Genomic DNA, 21,429 nt, shown 5'->3' on the forward strand with positions numbered 1-21,429 from the left:
CTATGTCCAAAGCTGGTCATGTCGGGGAGCAGCCTGTGTCCGGTCCAACACAATGTGAGCAAGCTGTATGTGTACCGTCTCTGTGCTGCAGAGCATCAAACCCGCTACGCCAAAACACCGCTCCCCTGAGGTTGGGGATTTGTACACTCTACTACTATTCAGAGAGGGATTATGTCACCGTAACGAGCTCAAACACCATGATCCCCGTTACACACGCACTCTGCTGAAAAGATGGTCTCTTATTTCGCAGTGTTTACTCACTGTTGCTGTCTGGAGAATAATTAAGCAAAAGACCAAGGGCTGAAAATGAGGGACCCTCTGCCCACACAGTCTGGAGACTGAGCCAAGATACCAGGCTCAGCCCATGAACATTTCAGCAAGTTAATGAGGAACGACAGACTGTCAAAGAGTCCTGCCCACTCTGCCTGCAAGGCTGATTCTCCTGCGAGGGAGGACTGAAGAGGAGGAGAGATTAGCAGCAGCTATAGCGTCTCAGATCACTCCAGCAGGGTGAGGGGGATCAGAGTACTGTGGAGGAGAGACAGGCCTTCTTGCCACTCCACTAGCAGGGAAAGGGTCCCTGAGGGTTTCCAACATGCACCTCATTAATTACCTCCAGCATCAGCCGTGGGAACCACAAACAGTATTTAGCAATGTCTGGTATCACTCATCTACTGAATCAGCTGGATATGTTAACGGTGTACTGTATTTTTTGGACTGTAGGCCCTCTAAGTCGATCTGTGAGCTTGCTGCTACATCCTGACTGCGGCCCCAAGCTGCGGATGCTGGCCGATACCCCAAAGAGCCGGGAGCAGGTTTTAGCACTTGAGGAGGTCACATTCCTGGGTCCCCCTGTGGGAGGCCGTGGCTGGAGGGGAGCGCTGCAGACTTGTCCTTCCCTCTGCCTCCACCGCAGGTGCACAGAGAGGGTCCCTGACCCCAGGGGTAGAGTTTCCAAAACAGCAGCTTACACAGCATCTGAGATGTTGTGTGTGACAGTGCAGTGTTAGAGGTCAGGCCTGCCAAGGAGAGAATGTGTGTACATGCACGATAAATAAGTGTTGTTTGGTAAAGTGGATACTAATATACTCATTTCCTGTGAATGGCTTTGTGGATACACTTTGCTATGTGCAATTAGGGACAGGTATAAAGGGGGTAGTTGTACACTGACAGCACAGAAAATACCAGCCTGGCCCAGCAGTCTAAAGATTATTGTTAGACCAATAAACATAATTAATTAATTAATTAATTGTTAAAATAATTCAAACCTCCACGACAGACCCCTGGAGATAGAAATATGACAGTGATGTAAGCCTGTATGCGCAGAGCCCAGGAATTGTACATAACTGCATTTTAAAATAAGTGAATGGTGTTAAAAGCCCACTCTAAAGCATTAATGCAAACTTTATTTTTCTCTCCGAGGGAGCAGGATTTCTGCTGTGTTTTAAGGTCTGAGATTAAATCAGTGACGAGGTTCAGGCTTCTGTTTTCTGTTCCTGCTGTATCCCTTCGTCTGCAGAGATAAGTGAGGCTGTGTGCTAATGTGATGGGGAGCCCACTTTGTCAAGGATTATTTAAACAAGAAGGGGATGGAAGCTTCTCCCCACTCACTGTAACACTGTCTGCGGTCAGACAGCCCAAAATCCAGATACAAAGCACTCTCACCACGCATTAGCCCACTTGCCAGAGAGCAGCGTCTCAGTTTAATGTACACAGCAGGCTCCGAGCAGCAGGGCGCCATGCTGTCTCCTTCAGTGAACTTTTAGTAGGCAGGAAAAAAGATTGAAGGCCCTGTCAAGACTAGGTCTGCTAGAGCCAATCCTTGACATACGACAGGTCAGATTCTGGAAGATCCTCACAAATATGACCTGGTTCAAGATTCTTGGGGCTCCTTAAAATGAATCCCCTTCCACAAACACATACAAAACAAATTTCCACTATCATGTCGGACATACATGGACTAAAATAAGGGGATGCAAAGATATATGATGCAGTTTTCTTAATAAATGTCTCATAAGCTAATGAAAAGTGCTCAACAGTCTCTTAGCTGTGTCTCCTCAAAGCCTCCACAGCTGGCAGATCTAACCAGCACACAGCTTCACTCTGGTCAAGTAGAGGCCCAACCTTCTTTCTGTCATCTACAAGGCCACCCTGGTTGTCTATATTTGGCAGTGAGGCAGTTTTTCTGTGCAACCAAAATCAGACGATATTACATGAAGAAAAACAAACAAACAGGCATGGCCTATGATCCCGTCGGAACATGGCTTTTGTTTTCCTGGATGGGAGCGCAGGTGTAGACATTGCCGTTGAAGTTTGACTCTTTCCAAAGATTGATTATTTAAAGGCTTCTTGTATTCCGCAGAGGGGGGTGGGGGGGGCGGGGGAAGGTGTTACTAGGAGAAGAAGAAAGAAAGAAAGGAAAAACAAAAAAAAAGGGAGAGCGCTTGGAGACGAGATAAAGAAGAGAAAGCGATAGGTGTCAGCCAGCGAGAATGAAAACAAACGGAGCTGCAGTGAAAGGAGATCTGTTGAGCAGCCCAGGGTAAATATGTCAGCTTCCACTTCGCCTGCAGGCTTGCCTTCCACCCTGTCAAAACTATGTGTCAGCTTGCCTGATTAATAGAAAAAGTTGCATTGTGAAAACTATGCAGTTCTTTCACCAAAAATGCACAATAGGAGAGTTTCCAGGGCTGTCAGTTCAAAGCTCTTGTTCTCTCTCTCTGTTTCTCACCTCCTCCCCATCCCCCTCTCCCTTCAGACACAGGCATGCTTGTGAATTGGCGAACATGGGATCCCCTCTGTATAAACTTAGGTACCAAAAAGGCAGAAACAAGACTTCATATATTTCAATACTTCATACAAGAACTTTTTTAATTGACTGTGCTACTAGAGCTGATAAAAAACATACTTTTTTCTAAATAAAAGTCCCAAAGCCTTCACATTTCACGGTAGCTACCAGAAAAAAACAAATTCGAGAGTGTAAATCCGGAAGCTGCTTGATTATGCTCAATCTTGCGAGTCTGACATAAAAGTCTTCCAATATGGGAACTAGTTCCAGTTAGATTCTAGGCCAATGCAAATGTCTCAGGCCTCCCATTGGACATCCATTAACCTTGATTAACCTTGATGATTTTAAAATAAATATTATTTTTCTCTCTCTGCAATGTACATTTTTGTGGTGCTCAGTTCTCACAGTATTCATTTTATAATTTTATTTGTCTATCTGAAATTATTAATTATAATAAAATATTGAGGTTAGTTTCAGTGGCCAGAGGTCAATATCCATCTTTTTAGTACGTCTTCCAAGCCAACAGCTGACACTTCAGTGCGTTGGAGAGATATGAGCTTCCGTGTGCATTGAGGTTTCCTGTGACACGGAGAGAATTCGGCCCAGCCAAATCAGTTCCAACCCAGACTAAATAGTTTAGATTAGGGAGGCTGTGGAAAGCCAGAGGGAGAACGCAAGCAAGGCCCCACCAGCCAGCCACCCACCTTGAGCTAACATTGCAGGGGGACTCCCGGTCACAGCTGGGGGCACGAAGAAACTGGAGGTCAGCGAGTTGGGGCCGGGGGACTGGGAGTTACCGTTTTTTGAAAGAGACAACTAAGAGAGTGTGAAAACAAACAGCCTCTGGGTGGTGAGTAGGTAGGGAGAAGTTGGCTCGGTGGCCAAGATTTGGAATTACAAACTCAAACAGAATGTTAAGTATGAGCAGAAGTGTTCTGCTCTTGCTGAGTTTACAAAGAATGAACAGGGCCAATCTTTTTCACATTTTTCATTACAGCAGTGGGACTACAGGGTAGCCTGCTGGGTCAAGGAGGAGGAAGACTAAGCACCACCTACCTGTGCTGATTAATCAATACCATCAGTGGGTTGATGGGCTCAGCCACTGTGCTAAGAAGATTAGACTTGAGGAACTGTGAGCATCCCTCTGTAGGGATTAGAGCTAGAAAGCTGGGGGGCTTAGTGGAAAATGCTGAGGGACTGAGGAACAGCATGGGATGATATTGAAGGACAAGACTTGAGCAGGCACGGAAGAGCTTCTGTATTTTAGTCCCTGCTAAATTACACAATCAAATCATGACCCCCTGAGGGTTGAAAACGGGATCAGACATTTGCACCTCTGTTAATCCAGGAAGGGCCACGGCAGGACATTTAAGGTGGCTTCTCCTTTCACTGCCCATTTGCCCTCTGACCTCCTGACGTACAGAGGAAGCCATCTGGATCAGGAGGATGAGAGGAGTTATAGAGAGTAAGAAACTAAACAAACAGGCTGCCTGGGCGCATACCCATCCACAGGCAGAGAGTACAGAGCTTTATTGGAAAAGAAAGAAAAAGCAAACAAGACTGTCTGTCAGCAGCCCAAAATCTGAACACAAAGGGGTGAGGGACAGACGAGCCCTCACTCACACTCAGGTTATGTTACTTACAAGGTCTGCACATCAGCTCTCATTAGAAGCAGATTTATTATTCTAAACACCATCTGCTCAATGACCATGGCCATAATGAGTAAAGCAAGCATAAATATTTCTGTTTTGAGTCTTCTTTGAGAGAAATACAGAACAGTGACACATTTGTTGTGTCACACATTACTGTAAACCTGCTGCTGAAAATGCCTCCAGTTCCAGAGAAGCCACATAAGCACGGCTGCAGAAAATCTGTTATTATCACTCCAAACACATCACAGTGCAGCTCCTTTACGGGCCTGCAAGAGCTTCTTGGGTCTGCGTTTATCCCTCTCATGAGTGCATGCTTTCTGTGGGCCTGCTTGTGTTGGCTGTGCGTGCAGGGGGAGGGGGCTGGGACAGGAGAAAGATAAATAAGCACAGCTCCCTCCCGCACAGCTCGGGGAGTGGGCCGGGTGAGCTGAAACAGCCTCCTAGCCGCACACTCGCACTCCGCTACACAAAGACAGCTCATTAACACTCTCTGTTTAAACAGGTGTCTGGCTGAGATGGGGGAGAGGTGGGAGGCGGGGGGGGGGCTGTGAAACACCTCTCCGAACAGATGACTCTAGCAGGGCAAGAGAGATGAGCAGAGGCACCGAGATGCAAACCCTTTCACCCATTACTTGTCTTGTTCACTGATTTTTTTGTGGAAGAAAACAAACTTACTGTTACCTTGATCTATTTTTGTTTTTACAGAATATCAAGTACCATAAAGCAGCAAAAATCATTTCAACATGCACTAACCTGATACCTAAAGATCACATTCTCCTAGATGGAAGTTAGATCTCCCTCTACCCACAATTCCATTGGCTCAGAATTCCAGAGTCCAAACCACATTCATAAATTGACTTACAAGCTGCTGGCATAGCCTAAATCCAGGCTCCGAGAGAGATTGGTCAGATCAGACTACTCATCAACTAAAAGAAGACTATGCCCTCATTCCATACAGGAATATCCCACTGCTCAGCCTGTTACTCCTGGAGGTTTTTCTAAAACAAGAGATCCTCTTGTTTACAGCAAGCCAAAGTCAGCACTGACAGACAAGAGTACACAAAGGCTAGGGTAATGCAGAGCATCAATGCCTGGTTAATGAGGTCACAGAGCACCCTGTGGGCCCCCGAATGAGCAGACTGCCTGCACAGTCCCCATGCGGGACGGAGCACTGTCAGCGGCCGTGAACAGGAGGGACTGAAACAGCTTTAAATGAATGAGGTGCTGATGTGCACTCACAGGATAAAGGTAGGGGATTGTGTTTGACGCGAGGGCAGCACGCAGGTGTTTCCCTGTGCACCGCGGCAACTGGCCACCAGCCTTGAGGGACGCAGGCTTGGAAAGGAGGATTCCAAGATTCAATTGTAACCAGCAAACTATCCAAGGAATCCAAACTCCCGGGAGATGTAGTTGGATGTACAGTAGCGCTTAAAGACATGGAAGCATTTTGGACACATGAAGAGATTCATACATTACACATTATTAAAGAGACACACATCATATCGTTTTCAAACTTAAGCAGATCGCTCTCACAAAGTTACTGCTTGACAGTTTTATTGATAGCTGACAAGGATTACAGGGCAGTCAGACCACAATCAATATGACCAGTTCCATTCATGATTGGCTAACAAGCAGGTGCATTATGCCCTGGGCAGCAGTAAACAAAGTACATAGTGGAGTTCTCCAGGAAACAGAGGGCCTACTCATTCAAGACACGACCATCACCATCAGCTGGCACAGAGACGCTGGGCACAAACCAGCCCGTAGGCCATTGTATCAGGGCACAGGCAGGTCACGTCTGCCACCCTCTCATTAGTGACCCGATGACCCCACTGTATTATACGACTGTAAGAAATACAAGGTGGAGCTTTAACCCGTTGTGCCGGAGGATGGGGTCGCCGTCAGTACACTTTTCAATGTTGCAAACCCTAACAATGGGGAATCAATAAACAGAATCTCTGTAATCTGAACTTCCATATATCCATAACAGATTCACTTTCACTCTTTGGTTTCTAGTCACAGAGCAGTCAGTTGATGCACAAGTAAGATGAAGGATATCATGACACTCACGTGACCGAGTTATACGCTGTAGTGATGCTGGTGTAACAAGTGGTCAAATAGGCATGCTAATAATACAAAAAATAACATTTGTTAATAATATAAATGGATAAGGCTAATAGGTATGTCATTATCTGTGTGGCTTCCCAAGTAATCCCTGATCATACATTTTAAAAACATTGAGTACCATTGCTTTTCTTCAGATTGGCCTGGTACATTTACAACATTACACTGAGGCTTGTGGTTTAAGAAGCTTAAGAGGAATGCATATATTGGTCTTATTTGACTCTTCTGCCATAGTGGGAACCCACCCCAGACTGTGTTCTCTATATTCTAAACTAGGGTGACCATAGTCAAACAATCGATCTGGTGTGGGTCAGCAGAAGAGACATCTGTAATGAGTGGAGGCTTCAACAGCAGTATGAAATGACTGACCATGTCAATTTAACATGTCGGTTTATTCTGAGACCTAAAAGCCATTAAAAAATAAAAACAAAAGAAAACAACAAAATTTAAAAGGGGAAGTGGACGATACTGGACATCGGACAATCTTGAGTTGTGTGTCCTATGTGAAGAATGCCCAAATGACCACATGCTACACCTCTTCACACTCGGGGTTTCACAGCGACCGCGGTCCACCTTCCAAACACCAGCCTCTGTCCGGGGCACTTGCATCATGGGGGCAGAAGCTTGGGATTCTAAAGGGCACCGAGCTATAGCCAGATTCACACCTGTTGAAGTCAATTAACTTGATGCGATTTCACTGGTATACTACGACAGCAAAGCAGTCTCTGGAAATTGCACAGCTCTGAGGCAATGCAATGCCATGCATGTCACTGTAGCCATGCGGAGGGGTTCTACAGCAGAGAGACTGCCATGTATGCAGACAACGGATGGCCAGGATTCCGGGGTTGTAACAGTGCTGTCAGGAGACCAACTTGTCAAGTTTGCCATCTTACTTTAACAAGCACATTAAGTTAAATTTGTTTTCCGATTGCCAAGGTCTGAGATCACTGGTGAAACCACACTCTGTACACGTCCTGCCAGGGACATTACTCCCACGCACTTTGGTTCTTCGGCACATGATCTCTCGACAAGAAAAGCTGTGCAATGCAGGGGTGTCAGTAAACAAGTTTCAAAGGGAACGCTACAGATCAAATAAAGCAGAATGTCTTGCCCCTTGGGGTGCAATTGTTGTACAGCCCTCTTAATGGGGGTTGAACTTTGTGTCTTTGTACCGGGGGCTAAACCAAATGAATATCAACACAATGGGTCGATAAAGGCGGTGTTAAATATTCAATTCACACAAAACAGATAAGTTATGACCTCAGTGTGTCTGATGCAATCCAATACGAGAATGAAGCTGCAATGATAACCACCTTGGCCCCGGCCCCATCAAGCGTGTCGAGAGCCACAGGGCTGCTTAAAGTGCCGCCATCAGAAATAAAAATGTAGTAATGTTCTACAAGGTCACCGTTCCCCCTACTGGCTTACTGCTTCATTACAGATTTGGTTCCTGCTTGCCTTGGAGAAACCATTTTCACAGCACAGTGAGAAGAACAATAGGGACCCCTTGTGGAAGGAGTAGGAATTACATTCTTTAAAATAAAAACTAGAGCAAAACATTAAACGGAGAGCAAAACAGTTTCGATGATGCACCAAACTATATTGCTCACGACCCTTTCTTTATTATTCTATATATATATTTTTTATTACGTACTGATCACACCTTTGTTCGCTATATCATGCATGGAACCCTAGAGCTCATGTTCATTGTGTGCGACTGAGAGGTAAGAGGGAGGAAATAGATTCTATGTGCGTTTCACTGTGTTCTAGTCAGTCATCATATAGATGCCCATCCACACAACACCCTTTTCTCATTACACTGAAGTGATGAGGACACTTTCTCTCCTCCCCGAGCAGGCGAGGGAGGCGGCAGCTCTACTTGTCGCTGTCCCGGTGTGCTTTCCGCTTCTCGTGTTGGTGTTTGGTGATGAAGTACTTGAAGAACTCGTAGACGGACCAGCTGATGGCCGTGGAAGGCATCTGGTAGATGATCCTGGCCTGCACGCCCTTGAAGTACGCAGGGATCCCACCCAGCCTGTACACAGTCCGGAAGGCGTGAGCCAGGCCCGAGATGTGTCCGCTCACATTCAGGGAGTGCAGCGCCAGGGACTCCTGCGTGTTCAGGAGCGTCTTGCACACGTCCAGTGGGGTGGTGGCGGCCGCGGCCAACGCCCCGGCAAGCGCCCCCGACACCATGTGCGAGGTGGGGTTGTACTGTCTGTGGGGGTTCAGCGTCTCCTGCAGGGACTCGTAGGCCATGAAGTGCAGGGCCTGGAAGGGGACGTTCATGGTGAGCTGGGTGGTGTAGCTGCGGTAGAACGCACCCGCACCCTCCTTCTGCCACACCGCTCTCATACAGTCTAAAACGCTGCGGTACGGAGAGTTGTACATCTGCATCCTTTGCTTCACCACTGGGAGGGGATACGGCAGCGTGGAGAGGAGAGGGAAGGCACAGACGTGTTGATTACCATTTGGTAGTCAAAGGCCAGAAAGGTCCAGGTGACGGGGAGGAAAGGGAAGAAGGAAAAAGTGCATCAGACAGGCTGGATGAAATCACAACAATTTTAAATCTCAAACAGCTTAGAGGACAGGAGTGTAAGGCTGTGTACATCATCTGGCACTTCAACCAGAATCTGCTTCATCACACAAGTATCGTTCTGGGACTCAATGAACAGCTGCAGCAGCACGTGCGCTTTATTTGAACAGAGATGATCAAGTCTGTTTCACACGGAAAGGAAGGCCATTAGAGGAAAGGCACCGCGTCTGAACGCTCAGCGCTGCCGGGAGTTCAAAGCAGCTGCACAGGTGTCTTCTGGCCCACGAGCAGCGACGCCTTCACACACACCTGGTCACGCTCGCCTTGACCTTGGGCCTGGAAGCCTACATACTCCTGATGACCCCTTCCCAGCTGGCCACTCCTCTGTGACAGGAGGGACGCTAATTAAGCTGTTACTGAGCTGGGCTGCTCTTTGTTATTGTAAAGTGAGCTAGGGCTCTGTGGGCTAGTCCATCATTCAACTGAAGCACGGAGGTGACAGGGCGCTGCAGCCACTTTCTCCAAACATGTAAACTATATAGGCTACCTATTATTTCCTAAATCAGAGCCCTTTAATTATTTTAAACAGTAGGGTTTTTTAAGTTAAGTATAAAATTGCGTAAGAAATTCATTATCTTATTAAGGAACCATTTAAAATTTAAGCAAACTATTAGTTCAATTAAGTAATTGAGAGCTCAGTTGGAACAAAAACCAGCAGGGTAGGGGTTCCTCCGGGACCAGGGTTGAGAACCACTGACCTAATGTCATGTCAGAGCTCCACCTGCAATTACAAACTTATAACTGGCTACATGCAAAACTGAATGCATTTCTCACTTGTATTTTGATTAAAATAAAATTAGTAAAATAGGTTTACCTTCAGCTGGGTTCATGGCAGCGTCGTGAAGCAAAGTGGCCACGCAACCTGCAGCACCTGTAAAATAAACTCTGAGAGGTAAGAACAGCAGCCAGTGTGTGGACAGAGGTAGAACTCGGTCAGTATTTTATCTATAGGTATGACAATCAAAAGTATTACGATTCAGTTCCAATGGATAGAAACATTAGCTCAATTTGAGAAAGTGACCTTGTAGGGGGTGGGATTCCTGAGGACGAAATACAAACAGTCATAGCGAGAAGTGGAGCCAACTTCCAATGTTTATAGAAATGAATGTCAAGCACGTGGCAGAGGTTTTGGCAGCAACTGAAATGCCTTTCCACTCAGGGGCTATTGAGGGAGGATGCTGCACAAATGAGACTGAGAAAACTGCTTTTAAATCATTCAGTGTTTGATACTTTATTTTCTAAATGAAGAAATGTTGGGATGTCTGATCTTGAGGACCATTCTGGCAAGTTCCAGAGATGAACTAAAGAAATAAACCAGCACTGAAATGCGGAGGTATGAAGGATCTTGTCTCAGTTCAATTCCACATAGAGTTACCAGATTCAAAGCAGGAACAACTGACATTGATATGCAGCAAAAGGGAACAATGGAACCCAAGATGGAACAGTCTTTGCACTCTCAAAGCAAAGGGTGCCCCCTGGTGGAGAACAGTGGCAGTCCATCCAGTTGTCAGGGAGTGGCCGGCGACCACACTTCATCTAGAAAGCATGCAGGAGCTTACTTACCCAGCTTCCCCCTGACCTGGAACAAGGGAAAAGAAGAGAAGAAAGAAGGAATGGAATATGGAGCATCAGTTTTGCCACAGTAACAGTGTTCAGGAACCCTCAAATCCTGGAATCTGATTTCCATCTTCCACACAAACAAGCCTCCTTCAATGCCACGCTGCTCACAAACCTCTCCATACAGCTCTACATCCTTAATACTGTGTGATGCAGCTTTAATGCAAGTAGCATTTCTTACTTCTTCTCACAAATATGAACTTGGAAAGCATCCAGTTCTAGAGTCATCTTAATATTCCACTAAGGAAGCAATCACCACTTATGGTGTTATGCTCCAATCAAAGACAATCACAAAGCATGCATACAGGTTTAGTCAGAGACATATTTCCAATCATCATAATCTGTTTCGTGTTGATCTCTTGAACTTCAAACCAAGTAACTGTGAAGCTTGGAGGTTTGCAACAAACAAACTGAAAACATGTTCTTTAAAAATCAATTCAAGTTTATGGCTAAAAATATTTCTCAAAATCCATCAAATCACATTATTATAGCCGTGAGTGACGTGCAAATTGAATACAGAGGGCCTGACAGAACAGGCAGTTCTCAGAACACGCGCTTGCAATAGAGATCAAATTGATCTAATCTGTTCACCCTGCACAGAAGTATTAAAGCTTCAGAATGCAATTTAAACCAAGTTTTTTTTATGAAAGTGTGCCAATTCTTCAAGACAAATGCAATACAAAACAATAGATCTTCAAAAACAACTAAAGTTCTTGGAAGCTTTACACTGTAACAATTAATCCCCTCCCACAGAACACAGAATTATAGCTTCTACATATATTGAAGTGAACTTCGGGAAACCATGGTATTCAGTAGCTATTACAAGGATCATCAGTAAACACTGGTAGCACTGTATTTGACAAAAGGCACGTGTTCATGTGTGGACTGGTCAACACCTGCTAAATGACAGCAGCACTTGGAAATGGAGTAGAAAACCAGCTAGCAAAGCTGTACAGTGTGGCGTCAGATTGACACCTTGTTGTGCTATATACACCAAAAGGAAGCCATTCATGCCCAGGAGGTGAGCTAAAGAGCAAGAAACCACTGCAAAGAACAATTTTCAATATCTATAATAGCCCATACCTTCTCAATACACTATATTTATTAGAGTTAGTAATGCCTCATATTTCCAGATTTTGTTTTCAGATATTCCACAAAACCACATTTCTCAGTCCCCAGTCCTTTTTGACAAGAACATAAGGTAGTAACATTGAAACTACAGACAGAGCTGGAAACAAAATAGGATTGGTGCTGAATTCAAAGGAAAGAAAATGTAATTTGTAAGAAAGTTATGAAGGTAAAAGCAAGGGATGTATTGTTAATAACAGCTTTTCCAAATGTAATTAAAGTCATGAGGTCCAAGTAAGCTTAACTGTCTGTCACGTTATTAATATTAAACTGGAAAAGTTCAAATTCGAAGTAAACAAAACAAAACTTCAATCCGAATTTTTCAAAGAATTAAAACAAACAAAAATACACATTAATTTTTTTTAAAATCCAGCTTATTCATAACACTTAAAATATATGATTTGATAGCTCTGGCATGGTCCATTATTACACCTCAGATCCTTAAGAGACCACAACCATCAACACAACTAGGAATACTCCATTTCCCTGAAGAGGGGTTACTGCGGGACATGCTAGTGTGCGATTGTGTGTGAGGGCTGTTTGTGTCTGTGTGAATGCCCCTTTGCTGGGAGAGGAAGGACCGTGGTACCGTTCGCCACATGACTGTTAGCCCCCGGGTGGATGACATCACTCAGTGTCTTTTTTAGCTTCTCGTAACAGGCGAAGTAGAGGGCGTGGGCGGGGCCAGCCCCTGTTGCCGTGACATTTAACCCTCGCATGGGCCGCCAGATGCCCTCCGTCCTGACAATGCGCTGCAGGGCGTCCATCACGTTGCGGTACCGTGCGTCTGGCTCAGGCTGTAGACTCTGCATCCGGGTCTGTGGAGAGACAGGCCACCCGCGTTAGTCCTGGACTCAAGAGTCAAGGCAGCAGATCCTAACACTTGACCCTCGGCATCTAACTGCTACAACACACAATGACAATCTATTGCAGAAAAAGTTAAACAATGTTGATCATTTGTAAACTGAAAAAGCATTATAATAGTTCATCTTCATTATGGAGAACTTAGGTTTGTAAAAGGCTTTGACATTTGTATACATAGAAAATCAACATTTCTGGGTATTGTTTTTACCCTACCCTAAAACTTATTTCATAACATGCATTAAACAAATTATTAACGATGGCCAAATTGACAAAGACATGCTATTGCCACTGGTAAAGGGCCAGTTCACACACTATCTCTGCCAGACACTTGGAACGAGGAGAGGGGTGACAGTCAGCTAACAGACATTCCAGTCTTGAGTCCCGCAACGCCATGAAGTGCAAGGCAATTTACTCATTCAGGCTACAGCTTAACCATTCAGTTCACAGGGCTGAAATTAATACACTAGTGAATAACTGGGTCTTTTTCCGCTTTCTAAAGTCCCACTCAAAGCTGAAATCGGTTAGCTAAAAGGTTAACCTTTGAACATTTTGGACATTCTCTCATCTCATATTGACTAGATGGGTCCATAGTATTACAAGAACCAAGTAAATGTAAGTACTATAGTGCACATCTTGGGAAGAGACTGCACGTGTATTTGACATAGAGTGCATCCATTTAATAATAACACTCTGTTAATATGAGACTACATCTCATGTGGCATTTAAACACTGGTCTAGTCTATCATTTGAATCTTCAGGCTAGTGTCATTCCTTTGTGTTGGGAAAAAAAAAAACCTGTGTGATACAAACATAATTGTTGGATCCTAAACAACAGGTTGTATTCACCCAAGTTATTTATAGCATTCCTAAATATTTTCTTGAAAATGACAGCCTATGAGATATGCTAGTAAAGATTATATATTTACAATGCAATTAAAAATAAACAAGTCTTACTGTATTAAAAATAAAACTTACTTATTAGAAAAAAAGATTCCCATTGTAGCAGTTTACCTTTTTCAGGTTTAACAAGTTTGCAGTTGCAGGTATTTAATATTTCATGTTTGATTTCTATGAAGGACTATACACTCACCTAAAGGATTATTAGGAACACCTTACTAATACTGTGTTTGACCCCCTTTCGCCTTCAGAACTGCCTTAATTCTACGTGGCATTGATTCAACAAGGTGCTGAAAGCATTCTTTAGAAATGTTGGCCCATATTGATAGGAGAGCAACTTGCAGTTGATGGAGATTTGTGGGATGCACATCCAGGGCACGAAGCTCCCGTTCCACCACATCCCAAAGATGCTCTATTGGGTTGAGATCTGGTGACTGTGGGGGCCAGTTTAGTACAGTGAACTCATTGTCATGTTCAAGAAACCAATTTGAAATCATTCGACCTTTGTGACATGGTGCATTATCCTGCTGGAAGTAGCCATCAGAGGATGGGTACATGGTGGTCATAAAGGGATGGACATGGTCAGAAACAATGCTCAGGTAGGCCGTGGCATTTAAACGATGCCCAATTGGCACTAAGGGGCCTAAAGTGTGCCAAGAAAACATCCCCCACACCATTACACCACCACCAGCAGCCTGCACAGTGGTAACAAGGCATGATGGATCCATGTTCTCATTCTGTTTACGCCAAATTCTGACTCTACCATCTGAATGTCTCAACAGAAATCGAGACTCATCAGACCAGGCAACATTTTTCCAGTCTTCAACTGTCCAATTTTGGTGAGCTTGTGCAAATTGTAGCCTCTTTTTCCTATTTGTAGTGGAGATGAGTGGTACCCGGTGGGCTCTTCTGCTGTTGTAGCCCATCCGCCTCAAGGTTGTACGTGTTGTGGCTTCACAAATGCTTTGCTGCATACCTCGGTTGTAACGAGTGGTTATTTCAGTCAAAGTTGCTCTTCTATCAGCTTGAATCAGTCGGCCCATTCTCCTCTGACCTCTAGCATCAACAAGGCATTTTCGCCCACAGGACTGCCGCATACTGGATGTTTTTCCCTTTTCACACCATTCTTTGTAAACCCTAGAAATGGTTGTGCGTGAAAATCCCAGTAACTGAGCGGATTGTGAAATACTCAGACCGGCCCGTCTGGCACCAACAACCATGCCACGCTCAAAATTGCTTAAATCACCTTTCTTTCCCATTCAGACATTCAGTTTGGAGTTCAGGAGATTGTCTTGACCAGGACCACACCCCTAAATGCATTGAAGCAACTGCCATGTGATTGGTTGGTTAGATAATTGCATTAATGAGAAATTGAACAGGTGTTCCTAATAATCCTTTAGGTGAGTGTACACTGAAGATGGTAAATTGGTTTCAGGAATAAAGTAGGAAAAGAGTGCGTTAAACGCATTTGGTGAATTCCATGTAAAGTGAAATGGAAAAATGAAATAAGAACAAGTTATGAGGATTGCTATTTATAGGATTCTCAAGAATTCATTATTTATTTATTTCAACTAAATGAAAAATTTACATTCACAGGAGACACCTGGGTTCATGGGTTAATTTGATCTAAACAAAAAAAGCATAATTTCCAGGTTGCGAACAGGTGGGAATTTAAAAAGACAGAGAAACCTCCAGGACTATGGCCCTACAGGACCAGAGCTGGCTATGTTGAGAAATAGAAACCGTTTGATCAAAAACAAACAAAACAAAAAGTCTGTGTTTTTTGTTATGTTTGGTTTTATATAAAAAATGTTTTTCCACTGATTGTTTTAATCTAAAAAGCTGTAAAAGTTCACACAGACATTACTGTGTTATAAAAGCTAGTTATTTGCTTTCTCCTTTTATCAGAATGCAACAACTTGTACAGAGGTCCTACCATGCAAGGGTATGATTCAATCTAACAAGAACAATAAAGAATAAAATGTTAAATTGAGCAGCCAGCCACTGCTTTGTAGTCAGCACACATGCCTTCCGAAATCTATTTGAAGGTGTTGGGCCTGCCCTCAGTCAAATATTTGAACTCTTAGCCTTTAAATGCAGAAAGCTTTTCTACATCCGAGTTGCAGTGAAGGCCTGCAGCTGTGCAAGACATCAATGAAACCCAGCATTGTTTGATGAGCATTTCATAGTGACTGAGACAGCTGACTGCGCTCATGTCTCCCACACTGTGATGGCCAAACAAAACACACCAGAAAGATACAAAACTGGCAGCAACACTGACAAACTGCCCAGAAGGTGTGCCATGTTTCTTTTTGTTTGTTTAACATAGAAACAAAATGTAAGTGTTGGGAGATTATTATATTTAAACATAGTTATAGATATATATTACAGAAAATAATGCACGTCACTACCTATTACAAAGACTACAAGAACAAGTAAAGTATAGCTTGGTACATACAGGTAGTTCTGGGGATTCAAATATAAGATCTTTAGTTACAAAGTAGTTTCAAAGTTACCCAAGCTTACCCAAGTTATGTATCATTATGTTTAGAAGTAATTAGTGAGACTGTGAATTCATGTAACATTTTCTTGACATTACCATTCTTTCCTTTTCCTTTCCAGACTTGAAACGCCTATTCTCTTTTAATTACAATCATTACCCGTGAATGTAAAATTAAACGTTACCACTGTGTACAACATTTATGATTGACACGTTTGGTGATGTGCTCCTACTCAGACTATTAATTCAGGTCAGCCTGAGAAGCAAAATGGTCTAAGAGAATCTGTATGTACGCATGAATTAGCAGCCAACTTGAGGACTGCAATAACATGGAAATGTGTGTGTGTGGGGGGGAGCCAATTTTAGCATCAACTTCCTTTTTGTGGTTAAAGGAAATGGAAGTAACTAAGAATTAAAGAACTTTAAAGCTTGAGGAGATCCCTAAAACAAGTTCTGACTGGGAGCAGTGTGACACAGTGAGGGGAAAAAAGTATTTGATCCCCTGCTGATTTTGTACGTTTGCCCACTGACAAAGAAATGATCAGTCTATAATTTTAATGGTAGCTGTATTTTAACAGTGAGAGACCGAATAACAACACAAAAATCCAGAAAAACGCATTTCAAAAAAGTTATAAATTGATTTGCATGTTAATGAGGGAAATAAGTATTTGATCCCCTATCAATCAGCAAGATTTCTGGCTCCCAGGTGTCTTTTATACAGGTAACGAGCTGAGATTAGGAGCACTCTCTTAAAGGGAGTGCTCCTAATCTCAGCTCGTTACCTGTATAAAAGACACCTGTCCACAGAAGCAATCAATCAATCAGAATCCAAACTCTCCACCATGGCCAAGACCAAAGAGCTGTCCAAGGATGTCAGGGACAAGATTGTAGACCTACACAAGGCTGGAATGGGCTACAAGACCATCGCCAAGCAGCTTGGTGAGAAGGTGACAACAGTTGGTGCGATTATTCGCAAATGGAAGAAACACAAAATAACTGTCAGTCTCCCTCGGTCTGGGGCTCCATGCAAGATCTTCCCTCGTGGAGTTTCAATGATCATGAGAACGGTGAGGAATCAGCCCAGAACTACACGGGAGGATCTTGTTAATGATCTCAAGGCAGCTGGGACCATAGTCACCAAGAAAACAATTGGTAACACACTACGCCGTGACGGACTGAAATCCTGCAGCGCCCGCAAGGTCCCCCTGCTCAAGAAAGCACATGTACAGGCCCGTCTGAAGTTTGCCAGTGAACATCTGAATGATTCAGAGGAGAACTGGGTGAAAGTGTTGTGGTCAGATGAGACCAAAATCGAGCTCTTTGGCATCAACTCAACTCGCCGTGTTTGGAGGAGGAGGAATGACCCCAAGAACACCATCCCCACCGTCAAACATGGAGGTGGAAACATTATGCTTTGGGGGTGTTTTTCTGCTAAGGGGACAGGACAACTGCACCGCATCAAAGGGACGATGGACGGGGCCTTGTACCGTCAAATCTTGGGTGAGAACCTCCTTCCCTCAGCCAGGGCATTGAAAATGGGTCGTGGATGGGTATTCCAGCATGACAATGACCCAAAACACACAGCCAAGGCAACAAAGGAGTGGCTCAAGAAGAAGCACATTAAGGCCCTGGAGTGGCCTAGCCAGTCTCCAGACCTTAATCCCATAGAAAATCTGTGGAGGGAGCTGAAGGTTCGAGTTGCCAAACGTCAGCCTTGAAACCTTAATGACTTGGAGAGGATATGCAAAGAGGAGTGGGACAAAATCCCTCCTGAGATGTGTGCAAACCTGGTGGCCAACTACAAGAAACGTCTGACCTCTGTAATTGCCACCAAGTACTAAGTCGAAGGGGTCAAATACTTATTTCCCTCATTAACATGCAAATCAATGTATAACTTTTTTGAAATGCGTTTTTCTGGATTTTTTTGTTGTTATTCTGTCTCTCACTGTTAAAATACACCTACCATTAAAATTATAGACTGATCATTTCTTTGTCAGTGGGCAAACGTACAAAATCAGCAGGGGATCAAATACTTTTTTCCCCTCACTGTATGCTGGTTAAAAAAAACATAGGCCTCTATGAAATAAGAATCTCAGACTGTATGTTACTTTTAATAAATCTTATGGCTATGAATTATAAATGCACTGATTAAAATAAGTCAAGAACACTTGCTTATGGCACAATATGAATGTAGAGATTCTAAAATTGTGTGATAGAGTTTGAATGATATGAATCTGGCTGTTTGAAGAATAATAACTTTGTTAAAGCTCAGTGACAATAAGTCTCTGCAACGACAGCTGTCTGCAAGTGGAGTAAAGGCACAGATTTAGATTTCACAGCTGACTTCTCACACTAATGCAGGTAATTTGCTTGGTGAATTATAGAGTGTTTTAATGCTAATACCCAAAATTGCCCTTCCTACATTTCCTATAAACACTGCACACCTCTGCTGGCATAATCTCCCATAATTTGTTTCCTGTTACAAACACAGCTTTCTAAGCAACATACAACTCCTTTCTTGGCTAGTTGTAATGTATTGTAGTAATGGTGATGTAAAAACCCAGGATTATAAACTGGATACATGTACAGTGAGTAATTGTTTTATATTTCAGAGAAAATGGCACAGAGGTCACTTCCGCATGGCTTTGGCAGTAAATGATGTATGAGTAAGTGAGCTCTCTACTGATTCCCAGAAGGATGTGGGAAGTCTACACACAAACCTGTGCTTTTGGAAAAAGAATTGTTAACTAGTATACATGTTAAATCCTGATGCATTTCATGAATACAATACAAAAGGTAATTCATTTAAAATGGGTTTGGTCTGATTTAAAGATGATTCGGTAATATGCTTTGCAAACTCAAAATATCCTCCACATGTGACTACTGGCTTTTAGCCTCTGAGCTAGAGGACGAGTAAACGGATTCCCCAAAGAAATCGACGTGTCCTCTACAGATCGAAACAGCCACACGTCCATGTGTTGTTGTTTGTATTTAATATAAGCACATTGTTATCTGAACAGAAATCGAGCTGGCCTCTTTTATTTCACCCCTCAGCCCGGCCTGCGCAAAACTGCAACATGGGCTGCCGGTTCAGACCTAAATCTAGCGCAGGCTCAAGGTCCCGAGCTAGGCCCGCTGAGCAAAGGGATTATGTAACTTGTCTCTACGGCATTTATCGGATTAACGGCGATGAAGTGCTTTCAAATCCTGGTGAAGTCTTAGACTGTTTTCGTCCAACACCTTTTTGCAAATCGCAAGAAAGCCAAAATGACGATAAACTTATATTTTGACGTCAGACTTCCCCATTCCCTTACACACAGCCAATCAATTGCCAATGATCAGCTGCATTGGGAAATACACGGGTAGTATTACAACACTACTGGTATTACAGCCATGGTTGCAAAAGAGAGCTAAAACATCTGAACAGTTTAAGTTAATGAACAGTAGCTTTCTATACTAACTTACAGTTTACACCTACATGCAGTAAACTCTACCTGTACACACTACTACCAACAGGGGGGAGTGCATTTGGGGGACAACACACACATTTGGGTAGGGATGCAGTAACTTAAAACATGTACTACTCTTAAGTTTGCTTATCTTATTTCTGATCTAATGTGTGAACTCAAGTGGTATCCACAATATTAAGGTCAAACTAACCATGCACTACACACCCACATGGACTGTATGAAAGTCAGAGCTACTGTACAATGCCTGTAAGACCACAAACATGGTTCACCCGGTCACTAACCCTAGCACTTCTCCACGCTGATCACTGTTTTACTTCTTACTAGACACCAGTACCAGTCGGCTGCCATCAAATCCTCAAATAAACACAACTCTGGCATACAATTATGACAGGAGAGCCCATGTTTACCTTGACACAGTCGATGGGATACATCAAGCAATGCTCCATGATCCCGGCTACGGCTCCAGCTAACATGTGAGTACTGGTGGAAGCACCCTGCGGCAAACCCTCGTACTCTGGCTCGGGGATCCCTGCGGCCTCCGGTGGACTCTGCACTTGCACCGGCTGGAGTTCAGACTCCCCACCGATCCGGGGCGACAGACTTCCCACAATCCCTTCAGAGACACCCCAGAGCCTGCCGCCGAGCCACCGGATCTCCGCGCCGGCTGAAGCGCCCGCGACTCCGCCGTCACCGCCGGGGGTCTCCGCTGACATCCGCCGTCCCCTCACAAAACCATCCGCTTCCATTAGAAACCAGATGAAAAGTCTTTATTGGCAGTGTACTTCTGTAAAACAGTCAATTGTTTGTATTTGATGTATATTTCATTCCCCGCCCCAGATGTTTCCAGTACGAACACTTCTGCCTCCCGCCTCCTGCAGCTCCGGGGAGGCGAGGTCTACCAGCGCTCGGGCAAGCAGGCCGCAGCAGATTAAGCCCCGCCCGTACATGTGATTTCCGCTCTCTGATTGGTTCTGGGTGTACTGACTGACACGCAGTCACCTCTGAAATCCACACATGATTCGATAACACGTCTGTCAATCACCACGGAAGCAAAAAATATTGGTCGCTTAAACCGTTCGTTCCTTATTATTATTTTGTTATATTCACGGAGAGTGGAAAATGAGACACTGGGATAAAAGCGATGCGGGAGAACTGCTTCTGCTAAATCATTAGTTGAGATTTAAAGTCTCGGAGCAGCTTTTAAAGATATAGAGGAAGACTCAATGTTGGGACGACTCGGGGGCGGGACGATGCAAACAGTGACCAATGGCTGGCTTGGCGGCCGGTTGTTTTGTAACACAGGCCGTGGGCTTCCTGGTCCTGCCTCTCACATGGCTTACAGGGCGCTCAGTGCCGCGGCGCCCCGTCGAGTTCGGCTTTCAGTGGGCAAGGGCAAGAGCCAAGGTCGCGGGGAAAAGCGGCCTAAACCAGCCTGGTTTCACCATGGTGGTTATTCCCTGTTCTGAAAGGTTGACATGTTGTTTTCTTGAAGAACGTATAATAGAAAATTGTGGAAACGTTTGCAAGGAACTGATATTGTAACATTACTTAACGTTGTATTTTTAATCTTAGAGATAACAGTTTGACACATTAGGGTGTAATCAAATTATATATAGCATAACAAATACACAGAACTAGACAATAAGCAAAATGATTCCAAGTTTCTGTTTTTGATTTCTTATATTTCTGATACATTGTAATTATTACTAACAATCAAATCTTAAGCACTTTATTGTGTATCTATTCACCTCAAGTTTGGATTACCAATGTCATGTAATATTGTAGTACTTTGG

At 43.9% G+C, this 21,429-nt stretch overlaps 1 protein-coding gene across 1 annotated transcript; it reads right to left on the minus strand.

The window, feature by feature from the left end:
- Nucleotides 1-5,942: 5,942 nt before the first annotated feature.
- Nucleotides 5,943-20,668, minus strand: slc25a28 (solute carrier family 25 member 28). The gene is made up of 4 exons (XM_066693958.1): nt 20,044-20,668; nt 12,495-12,723; nt 9,975-10,031; nt 5,943-8,975 (listed from the first exon to the last, which is right to left on the minus strand). The coding sequence occupies exons 1-4, from the start codon at nt 20,380-20,382 to the stop codon at nt 8,440-8,442; spliced, it is 1,161 nt and encodes a 386-aa protein (XP_066550055.1). The 5' UTR covers nt 20,383-20,668; the 3' UTR covers nt 5,943-8,439.
- Between the last annotated feature and the right edge of the window lie 761 nt (nt 20,669-21,429).

Source organism: Amia ocellicauda, chromosome 20 (genome assembly GCF_036373705.1).
Source record: "Amia ocellicauda isolate fAmiCal2 chromosome 20, fAmiCal2.hap1, whole genome shotgun sequence".
NCBI classification, from domain to species: domain Eukaryota; kingdom Metazoa; phylum Chordata; class Actinopteri; order Amiiformes; family Amiidae; genus Amia; species Amia ocellicauda.

Coding starts and splice junctions, on each gene's coding strand:
- slc25a28 (XM_066693958.1), bottom strand. CDS start 20,382: ATGGAAGCGGATGGTTTTGTGAGGGGACGGCGGATGTCAGCGGAGACC. Junction 10,032..12,494: donor TAACAGTCATGTGGCGAACG/GTACCACGGTCC, acceptor TTTATTTTACAG/GTGCTGCAGGTTGCGTGGCC. Junction 8,976..9,974: donor TGCCATGAACCCAGCTGAAG/GTAAACCTATTT, acceptor ATCCCCTCCCAG/TGGTGAAGCAAAGGATGCAG.